General features: G+C 46.1%; 1 protein-coding gene across 1 annotated transcript; it reads right to left on the reverse strand.

Moving 5' to 3' along the window:
- Positions 1-3160: 3160 nt before the first annotated feature.
- LOC148141205 (uncharacterized) lies at positions 3161-10363 on the reverse strand. Its single transcript, XM_087978250.1, has 4 exons — positions 10090-10363; positions 6165-6245; positions 3725-3865; positions 3161-3272 (listed from the first exon to the last, which is right to left on the reverse strand). Exons 1-4 carry the CDS (start codon positions 10234-10236, stop codon positions 3210-3212), a joined length of 432 nt encoding a protein of 143 aa, XP_087834376.1. The 5' UTR covers positions 10237-10363; the 3' UTR covers positions 3161-3209.
- Positions 10364-11522: the final 1159 nt, after the last annotated feature.

The following is an 11522-nucleotide window of genomic DNA, read 5'->3' on the forward strand; positions in this document are numbered from 1 at the left end:
GATCATTGTCAACAAGAGTTATACTGGGAATTGTGGGAATATGCAACAGTAATTGTGCATGTGTCTTTGATTGACTTTCAAAAGAGATTATGAAAGGAACAACTGAGTTGGAAATGATCCATAGTAAGTTAGCCTACGGTGACCATTTGTGTGTTTTACAGTTGAAGAAAGAAAGTAGAAAGCTGCAGGAATTAGTAAAAGAGCTGCAGGATAAAAATGCTTACCTATTGGAAAGCACTATACCTCATACTAGGAAAAGGCTGCACATAGAGCCAACACTGTGACTGGTAAAAGTGGATGTTCATGTTGAAATGGACTTAGAAAAAAATCAAAACATGCCCAATAGAAATCTGTGCTGGGGCTATTATCTTGCAAGACCTTGAGAATATTGTTGACAGTGCTTCCCCAATGTTTCATCCATGTGTAGTGAGACACAGCTACTGTGTAATGTCACCCATGAGCCAGAAGGACAAAGGAATAGGACCCTTAGGCACAGTTAGAGACAGGATCAACAAATCTCTTATCCCCAGTAAAGTTAAAGAAATTCTTTGAAAACTGGATTGTATTCACAGAGAATTACCGTGGCAGTTACAAGGAGAACATCCGTTACATTTGACTGAGATCAGTGCTCAAGCGAGTAGCCCAAAAGCATCAGTGTTTCAAAACTTCCAAATCCTTACAAACTTTAAAATGTTTTTTTAAGCTGCAGAAAAGATGTGTGAAACAATGGTTTAGTCATTTATGTCAATGATTTGGATGTGAACATAGAAGATATGGTTAGTAAGTTTGCAGATGACACCAAAATTGGAGGTGTGGTGGACAGCGAAGAAGGTTACCTCAGATTACAACAGGATCTTGATCAGATGGGTCAATGGACCAAAGAGTGGCAGATAGAATTTAATTTAGATAAATGTCAGGTATTGCATTTTGCAAGGGCAAATCAGGGCAGGACTTATACACTTAAATGGTAATGTCCTGTGGAGAGTTGCTGAACAAAGACCTTGGACTGCAGGTTCATAGTTCCTTGAAATTGGAGTTGCAGGTGGACAAAGGTAGTAAAGGCAGCAAATGGCTTACACAAGATGGCTGAAGAGAAATGATCAGCGATGAGGAGCAATTTCCTCAGAGGGTAGTTATGCTGTGCAATTCTTTTTCTCAGAGGGCTGGTTTCTTAAGTAGACTGAAAGCGGAGATAGATTTTTAATCAGCAAGGGAATCAAGTTTTATGGGGAAAGTACAAGGAAGTGGAATTGAATCTGATCTGACTTCTTCAAAACTATTCGTGGCTTCATTTCTGAAGGGGTTCGCACAGTGGCTCAGTGCTAAGCGCTGCTGCCTCACAGTGCCACACACCCAGGTTCATTTCTAGCCTCGGGCATCTGTTCTCCCTGTGCCTACTTGGGTTTCCTCAGGATGTTCCAGTTTCCTCCCACATTCGAAAGATGTGCAGGGTAGATGGATTGGCCATAGTGTCCAGAAATGTGTAGATTAGCCACGGGAAATGAAAGGATAGGGTTGGGGGGTGGAAGGGAAAGAGTCTGGGTGGGATGCTCTCCAGAGAGTGGGTGTGGACTTGACAAGCCAAATGGTCTGTTTCTACACTGTAGGGGATCTATAATAGGAATCATATGAGACTTGAAATGTTAACTTTATTTCTGACTCACCAGACGTGCTGAGTTTCTCCAGCACTTTGTTTTTATGACTCCTCCCCTTCCTGTGCTCAACGGGACCCCCAGCTGTCCAGATGCCCATGAAATAGTTAGCTGAGAAAGAGCAGCAATTTTAAAGCCAGGTCAGTCCTGCCATAGGGTCACAGTGCTGTGTGGATGGAAACCAAATTTAAATCCAGACCTATGGAAATATCGTTTCTGTGAAAAACCCAGCTATTAAAATGATCTCCATTGACCTTTCACCTGGAGTCCTCCATAGACCGAGTTCATCTAAAACTGCCCATATTTCAATCCAGTCCTGTTCACTCTGAGTCCTTCAGTGGCACCCAGTCCAGAGACACTGCTGTTCCAAAAACCCTTCTTTTCAGATCCCAGGCAATGGGAGGAGAAGGTGGTAAGAAGGACGGAGCGTAGAGGGGATAGAGAAATTATTCAGGAGAAGTTGGGGATGGGGGAGAAGTGTCAGGAAAGGATGGGAGTGGGAAGGATGTGAAAAAGATGGAGAAATGTTTGGAGAGAGGATTCGGGGGTGGGGGTGGGAGAAGGGTGAAAAGGGGATAGTGGTCAGAAGGGTTCAGAGAGGATGGAGGTGGGGAACGGATGGGGGAGAAGTGTAGGGAGAAGATGGGGGAAGGTGAAGAGAAATAGAATCGAAATGTATTGTCACATGCACTTGCACACGAAAAATAGTGAAACTGTTTAAAAGGTACCTCACCATGACACCTGCATCAATGACAGAAATCATACAAAATAATAAAAAGAACAAAATTAAGACAGTTCATCACAGTTAAATAACGGCTCCTTGGGGAAAACTGGATAAGGGATGATGGAATACCTTGAAGACACAGCCGGGAGGAGACTTCACGCCAGGCCACTAGATACTAGGCCAGAAGCCTCCTCCAAAGAAAACTGCCATACCGGACTGATACTGCTACTCCTGCACAAGACCACCAGCTAGGCCCTGGAACACCTGGACACCAAAACCAAAGAAGACCGCCACACAGGTACAAAGCCTCCATCCCAGGACAAGACTGCCAGACTGCTACACCGGCCCCAAACCATTGCACCAGGGGACCGTCGCACTGGGAGACCGCCTTAACGGGCCCAGACCACCACAGTGGGCCCAGACCATCTTTCTCCTCTTTCAGGCACCTAGGCCAAGTTACGAACTTGGAGCCTCAGCCTAGCCTGCAAGTCCAGGACAGGGGAGCCAGCCCTGTTCCTCAGTCACCGGGTGACCCTGGTCTAGGATGAAGCCATGTCTGGCTCGTTGTGGCATTGCTTTCTTTTTGTTTAGGCATCCAGCAAATAAAAGAGAAAGAACAAAGAAAAACAGCAAAAGTAAAAAGCAGCAAGAGAAAAGAAAGAAAGCCGATGGGAGGGGACGAGCGCAAAGCTCAGCTCCCCTAGTCTGCTGCCCTCTTGAACAATAAGACTACAATAGAATAGAGAGGATGGGGTGGGAACATTGAAGGTGGAGGGAGACGATGACCAGTATTCCAATATAATCCGTTCTTTTATTGAAGATTTCAGCATCTACTAAGGTTTGAGTGGTGGAGGTTGACTCTGACCGACCACCTGTGCACATTGCTTCGTCAGGCCCTGCGGTGAGAAAGAGAGACACTACTGTAAAACGTTGACCACACTTCCCTCTCTTCTACAGTTCAACAGCGCAGACAGACTCAGTGCTACTGGGGGAGAGGGGCATGCAGAAAAGAACCAGAAAGAAGTGGCACTCCCACTTTTTGGCAAAGATGTCTTGCCAAGATGTGGGCACAAAAAAAATCACAGGGGCCTAGTTGAAGAACAATGTGGAGACTTGGCCGACATTTGTGTATAGACCATTCAAGTACAGATCAGGTTTGAACTGAGTGAAGAGCAGAATGGCTCAAGCGGCTGAATGGCCTCCTCTGTTTCCTCTGAAGTAGGAATCCTTCCCAAACATTCCCTTTATACTGTCCAGAGAGTTGGAAACTACTAAATTGCATGTTCTTCTTTCACTTTGTGAAAGACTTCAGGTCATGGCTGTTGGCTAAAGTACAGCTGGTACTCACCTGTATCTTGGCCATCTGCTTGGCCAGTTTCTCCCTCAGCTCTAGGAGGATCACTGCCTTGCGAACTCTGATTAAGCGCTCGGCACCTTCCTCGATGCCCGTGTAGCTGTGCAAGACGTGAGGAGACTCAATGCTGTATAGCTGTCACCCCGAAAAGAGACAAAAAAGAAAGGCAACTCTTGTTTTTTTTCTGGAACTTTTTATTTTGGCTGGAAGAACAAAAAAATGTATTGTCAACATGATGAGAGATTGCAGAGGGATCGGGGTGTTCCAGTGTGTGAATCACAAAGGGAGAGTAAGTAGCTACAGCAATTAATTGGAAAAAAATAAAATTTTATTAGCTTTATCATGAGGGGAATTGATTACAAAATTAGGAAGGTTACGCATCAGTTACACAGGGCACTGGTGAGATGGTAACTGGAGTACTGGGTACAGTACTGGGCAGCCTATGTAGGAAAGATACAAGTTCGTTGGCAGTTGAGAGTGTTTACAACGCCAATACCTGGAGTGAGTGGGTTATCTTACAAGGAAAGATTGGACAGGATAGACCTATATCCTCTAGAGTTTTGAAGAATAAATGGCAACTCAATCGAAACAAAGTCCTGAATGAGTGTGGAGAGGATGTTTCTTCTTATGGAGAATCAAAAATTAGGGGTCATTGTTTCACAATTAGAGTTCACCCTTTTACGACAGAGTGGAGGAGAATTTTTTTCTCTCAGAGGATCAGGAGGCTTCAAAACTCTCATCTTGAAGAATATTATTAAGGCTGAGGTAGATAGATTATTGTTAACCAAGGAGGTGAAAAGTTATCAGAGGTTGTGGGAGTTGAAGTGACAGTCCAGCTATCGTCTTCATAAATGGTGGAGCAGGTTCAATGGGCGAAATGGCATTTTTCCTGCTTCATGTTTGTATGTTTCGTACAACCACAATTTGTGCCTTTAACTGAATAAAATGTTTTCAAAGTAATTTATAGGAATGAGTTCCGAACAAAATTTGACACTGAGGCATTATCAGAACAGATGACCAAAACTCGAGGGCATAGATTTAAATGAGAAGGGAAAGATATAAAAAGGATCTAAGGGGTAACCTTTTCACACAGAGGGTGATGCGTGTATGAAAGGAAGTAGTGAAGTGGAGTACAATCTCAACATTTAAAAAGACATCTGGATGGGTGTATGAATAGGGAGGGTTAAGAGGGATATGGGCAAATTGTGGCAAATGGCACCAGGTCAGATTGGGAAGTCTGGTCAGTGCAGATGAGTGCTGTATGACTCTAATGACCAGAGACTTGGTCAAACTGGTAGGTTTGAAGGAACGTTTTGAAACAGACAGTGAGGCAAATTCTGGAATCTACCCCAGCACGAACAGGGATCAAACCGCATGCAATTGGCACCAATCTGATTCAAGCTGGTCTTTCAGCCCATCTCGGGGGTCAGAGTTGCTATGGCATTGTACACTTTTACATACATGTTGTTGTCAGGAGCATTGTTCCTCTGAGCTGTATGTGTGGCAATACAACTGCTTCGAGGTTCTTTATACACCAATGCCTTGATTTCTGGTTTCAAACGCATTGATCTATGAGGTCCACACACCGAGACAGAAATCAAGAGGGATTATTAGATAGTGAGGGTAAAGGCTGCTATATCCTGTCCCTCTCACACCTCATTAAAAATCTCTCCCATTCTTACCATCCCCACTGGGGGCATTTGCAGCTCATTGTCTTTGGTACTTGCCCTGGACGATCAAGTCCTGGAGGTGGACTTAAGCCCAAAGCTTCTGGATCAGAGTGTAGGGACAGTCCCATTGCACCAGACGTCCGCACATCAAATGTCACTAATAGAATTCATCCCTGGATGACAGCCTAGAGCTAACAGCACTGCAAAAGCACGTTCACCGCATGGGTTGCCCTGGTTCTAGAAAACCATTCACTGCTATTTCCTCAAGGAGATTGTTCCTGGGATATGGATTGCAGGCAATGAATTAATCACAGACAACAGGATTACTATAGAGCAGAAGCAGCCCAATCAGCCCATCCTGCCTACACCGGTGCCAATCTCCTGCCTTTTCCCTGTATCCTGCACATTGAATGTGGGAAAATAACCAATTCATTACAATTGAAGTTCCTTGAAAATTATACAGTTATAGTGTCCAGGCTAGACAAATGCAGGGTTATGGGGATAGAGTGGTATGTTCTTCAAAGGGTTGGTGCAGACTCAATAGGCTGAATGGCCTCTTTCCGCACTGTAGGGGTTCTACGATTCAATAAACAGGTTGACCCGTGATTCATCAAAGAGCCAGTGATCTGAATGGCCTCCTCCTGTGCTGTGAAAAAAGTGATTCTGTGAATCCAGTCCCTTGTCAGCGAACATTGCGATGTGCCAGTGTCTCACCATTGCCCAGCTTTAGGCACACATATTACGCTGCCCTGCCCTCTGCTTACCATCATTTCCGTCTCTGTCATCTGCTTAATGTTGAGGCAGTCGTCCTCGAGCTGCTGCTTCCATTCAAAGTCTTCGACCAACTGAAAACCGGAAAGCAAGCAAGAAATCAGATCTACATCCCAGACCACAGATTCCGGAGAATTGACCCCGATCATCTTAACGGTTAAAAAGGTGTTGTACTGGCTAACTACACTAATAGACCAAGTGGCTGCATTCCCTTGGAAGGAGGGTCTGGAAAATGATGGACAAAAGGACCAAGGGTCAGAAGAAATTAGTTTTAGAAATCTCAACCCTGAAGGATGCTCGGTCACCGAGTGTATTCGAGATTTGGATTAATAGATAGTTGGGCATGAAATGGAGTTCAAAGATTAGTTGTGACTGTATTATCATAGAATCCTTACAGTGTGGAAGCAGGCCATTCAGCCCATTGAATCCACACCGACCCTCTTAAGGGCATTCCCTCCAAACCCATCCGTGTAACCCTGCATTTCCCATGGCCAATCCACCCAGCCTGCACGTCCCTGGACACTTTAGCATGACCAATCCACCTAACCTGCATATCTTTGGATTGTAGGAGGAAACCACCACAGACACGAGGAGAACGTGCAAACTTCACACAGACAGTCACTGGAGGGTGGATCAAACCCAGGTCCCTGACATTGTGAGGCAGCAGTGTTGACCACTGTTCAATCCCATTAAATGGTGGAGTGTTATTGAGTGGCCAGATGCAATTTTTTTTTATATGTCAAGTGTTTGGCAATGAGCAAATGGTTCATCAAACCCATTCCATTTTCATTAGCAAGCTATAGCTCAGACCTCTGTCCATCCTCAACATCCACCTCAACTCCTACCATCCACTCACCCAGCAATCACCTGGGTACAGAAAGAAACCATTTGGCCCTTCCTCTTTGCACTGTCCCCTCCCCCCACAAAAACGACCGAGGCAACCTAATCCCACTTTCTATCTCTTGATCTATAGCCTGTGTCTCCTGGGAGACAGGAACTAAAACACAAGTGACAGCACAAACATGCCTTCCCCATTGTGTTTACTTCATCTGAACTGATCAATGTGGCTTCAATTCTTTTCTGCTTCATTTTATTTTTAATCTAGCCTCTATTTAAATATATCTATTAATCTCTGAGGAGTGAGAAACTCTTCATAAAGAATCTAACCATCGCCCCTTGACATTCAATGGCATCACCATCACTGAATTCCCCCACTATCATCATCTGGAAACTGAACTGAGCTAACATATAAATACATTGGCTGCAAGGGCAGGTCAGCGCTAGGAATCCTACAACAAGGTGGAAGCAACTCACCTCCTGTCTCCCCAAAGCCTGTTCCCTATCTACAGGAGTGTGATAGAATACTCCCCACTTGCCTGGGTGAGTGCAGCTCCTACAACACTCAAGAAGCTCAAAACCATCCAGGTCAAAGCAAACTGCTTGATTGGTAATGTGGCTGGGGCCTGCAATCGCTAAGGTCTACAATTTTATATGTTTGCATTTTATTTCCATTTCAATTGCTCTTCCGTATTGAATTTCTAGAAGTGAGTTTGTGGACATCGATTTAAAATTAAGTGTGATTGTGCTTTGATGAAGTCAAGTAATTAATCAATTATGTAAACAATCAGCAGTAACGCTACTAACTGTGGCTTTGTTTCTTCCCAAGGATTGCTTTACTTAAACTTTCATGTTATCCAAATCAAGGCATGTTCAAAGCTGGAACAGAGGGATTTGAAAGTCCTTGTCCATGAATTAGAAAAGTTAGTATCCAAGTTCAAGATGGTTATTAGAGAAGGCAAATGGAATTTGAAAGATGTTGTTAAACTTGAAAGGGTGCAGAGAGGATTTACAAAGGATGTTACCAGGGTGGAAGGGTTTGAGCTACAGGGAGAGGCTGAATAGACTGGGGTGATTTTCCCTGGAGGAAGAGGCATGATCTTACAGAGGTTTATAAAATCATGATTAAGGTGTGTACTTGCAATGCAAAGGCATGCAAGGCTATGTGAAAGTGGGATTTGAATAGCCAAGTGGTTGTTTTTGACTGGGGAGAAAGTGAGGTCTGCAGATGCTGGAGGTCAGAGCTGAAAATGTGTTGCTTGAACAGCGCAGCAGGTCAGGCAGCATCCAGGGAACAGGAGAATCGACGTTTCGGGCATAAGCCCTTCTTCAGGAATGAGGAAAGTGTGTCCAGCAGGCTAAGATAAAAGGTGAGGAGGAGGGACTTGGGGGAGGGGCGTTGGAAATGCGATAGGTGGAAGGAGGTCAACGTGAGGGTGATAGGTCAGACTGGGGTGGGGGCGGAGAGGTCAGGAAGAAGATTGCAGGTTAGGAAGGCGGTGCTGAGTTCGATGGATTTGACTGAGACAAGGTGGGGGGAGGGGAAATGAGGAAACTGGTGAAATCTGAGTTCATCCCTTGTGGTTGGAGGGTTCCTAGGCGGAAGATGAGGCGCTCTTCCTCCAACCGTCGTGTTGTTGTGGTCTGGCGATGGAGGAGTCCAAAGACCTGCATGTCCTTGGTGGAGTGGGAGGGGGAGTTGAAGTGTTGAGCCACAGGGTAGTTGGGTTGGTTGGTCCGGGTGTCCCAGAGGTGTTCTCTGAAACGCTCCGCAAGTAGGTGGCCTGTCTCCCCAATATAGAGGAGGCCACATCGGGTGCAGAGGATGCAATAGATGATGTGTGTGGAGGTGCAGGAGAATTTGTGGCGGATATGGAAGTTTCCTTTGGTGCCTTGGAGGGAGGTGAGGGAGGAGGTGTGGGCGCAAGTCTTGCACCTCCTGCGGTTGCAGGGGAAGGTGCCGGGAGTGGAGGTTGGGTTGGTGGGGGGTGTGGATCTGACGAGGGAGTCACGGAGGGAGTGGTCTTTACGGAACGCTGATAGGGGAGGGGAGGGAAATATATCCTTGGTGGTGGGGTCCGTTTGGAGGTGGCGGAAATGACGGCGGATGATACGCTGTACATGGAGATTGGTGGGGTGGTAGGTGAGGACCAGTGGGGTTCTGTCCTGGTCACGGTTGGAGGGGCAGGGCTCAAGGGCGGAGGAGCGGGAAGTGGAAGAGATGCGGTGGAGGGCATCGTCGACCACGTCGGGGGGGAAATTGCGGTCCTTGAAAAAGGAGGCCATCTGGGTTGTACGTTTTTGGAACTGGTCCTCCTGGGAGCAGATGCGGCGGAGTCGAAGGAATTGGGAGAATGGGATGGCGTTTTTACAGGGGGCAGGGTGGGAGGAGGTGTAGTCCAGGTAGCTGTGGGAGTCGGTCGGTTTGTAGTAGATGTCCGTGTTGATTCGGTTTTTGACTGGTGCAGACAAGATGGGCTAAAGGGCTGACATAACTGCACAGAGGCCTGTAATCCTGTGGCTAAGTCACCCTTTTATTTACTTGTGCACGGTATACTGACTGTGGCCAACCAGCTCGGAGAAGGTCCCCTGAACTGAAGAGATCCTAAATCCGGTGTCTTTTTTTTTAAAAAATTCAACATTATACAAATTGACAAACACACTAAACAGTTAAGTCAAAATAAACACTGCAAAGAAACGGTGTCCCAAAAACAAATACCTCAAGTCCCCCCATAACCAACAGGAAAAGCAATACTCAGAACAAAGTAAACCACATTGCAATCCTCCAAATAAACAAAACACAGCAAACAGGTGAAAAAGGAAACCCACCCGCTAGCACCTCCAGCGAAGCTAACTCTTCCCGGAGTTACACAAAACGAAATGTACATATGGTCACACAATTCAGTCACAACCTACATGAGATACAGTGCAAGTACAATAGACACGTAAGGGGACAGTGCAAACCACAACGGGCAGAAAACGCCCCCTCCTCTCCCTCTCCTTCCGCCCCCTCTTGACACAAGGGCCACTTCCAGGGTTCGCCATCCAACCCAGAATCTGCTTCCCCAAACTGGAACCTACCTCCGACAGCACCGTTCGCTCCCGACAGCGGGTCCTCCTCCTGTCGACAGGGTGCACACAAAGGCTCAGCTCCCCCATGAGATCTGCTCCACTCACACTGTCACAATACGCCCCCGGGGGCCTGGCTCCCATACAATGAACCAGCATTCTCAATGAGGGTCAGTCCACGTACAGTAATCAAGATTCGGAGGTGCCGGTGTTGGACTGGGGTGTACGAAGTTAAAAATCACACAACACCAGGTTATAGTCCAACAGGTTTAATTGGAAGCTAGTGTGCTCCCAATTAAACCTGTTGGACTATAACCCGGTGTTGTGTGATTTTTAACTTTGTACAGTAAACAAGGCCGGGCAGGTAAGAAGTTCAGTCCAAATAGCTGACCATGGAACAAAGAATAAGCCCCACTGGTAAATTGCCCCTTCCACTCCCACACCTTCAGCAAAATCGCTGGTTACAACCGGCCAATCGAAAAGCCAGTTTCCCAAGGAAAAGGAATTAACCCCGCAGTGCCACAGGCTGTAGCCAACCCAGTTTAAAGTCAATCCCTCAAAAAGGGGGAAAAAAACTACATTAAAAGGAAGAAGGCACCACCAAACAGCTCAAGAGCCAGTTCCCCACAAACAAACAAGACCAAATAACAAAAAAAACCCCACAGTAACACTGGGTGTGACAAGCCAGCTCAGAATCAGTCCCTGAACTGAGGAGATTTTCTTATTTTATCCCCGCACTACCACCTAACTGTGGTAGTGCTTATTATTCCCAGCCTCCATGTTGTGCGTGTGCAGGCATGAGACACAGTGAAAGACAACAGGTGTACAAATCTTCATTCAATTCCCACCACCAGGAAGAAAGGAACAGCCCAGTGGCCAGTGATAAGCAGTGCCCTTCACATCAAATGCTGCGTGATCAAAAAAAAGTGAAGGAGAGGGCAGGGATTAAATCAAAATAGAGTTGGAGGGAGAAATGATGCACTTCACTCCCTGTGGTGCCCACCTCTCCCTGAACAGCTCCAGGGTTTTATTTAAGATTAGATTCTCTATGGTGTGGAAACAGGCCCTTCGGCCCAACAAGCCTACACCGCCCCTCCAAAGAGAAACCCTCCCAAACCCATTCCCCTATCCGATATTTACCCCTGACTAACACACCTAACACTGTGGGCAATTTAGCATGGCCAATTCACCTGACCTGCACATCTTTGGATTGTGGAAGGAAAATGAAGCACCCAGAGGAAATCCGTACAAACTCCACACAGACAGGCAGGCAGGCAGGAATCAAACCCAGGACCCTGGTGCTGTGAGGCAGCAGTGCTAACCACTGAGCTACCATGCTGTCCTATTGGTAAACACTGATCCTCTGTTTCTTTTTTCTTTTTTTTCTTTTTTTTTGCATTGTTTCTCTTTTTTTTATTTAACCCCCACACTACCGCCTAACTGCG

The sequence above is a fragment of the Chiloscyllium plagiosum genome, unplaced genomic scaffold (assembly GCF_037043375.1).
Source record: "Chiloscyllium plagiosum isolate Xiang-an unplaced genomic scaffold, Cpla_swu_hap1 HiC_scaffold_33, whole genome shotgun sequence".
NCBI classification, from domain to species: domain Eukaryota; kingdom Metazoa; phylum Chordata; class Chondrichthyes; order Orectolobiformes; family Hemiscylliidae; genus Chiloscyllium; species Chiloscyllium plagiosum.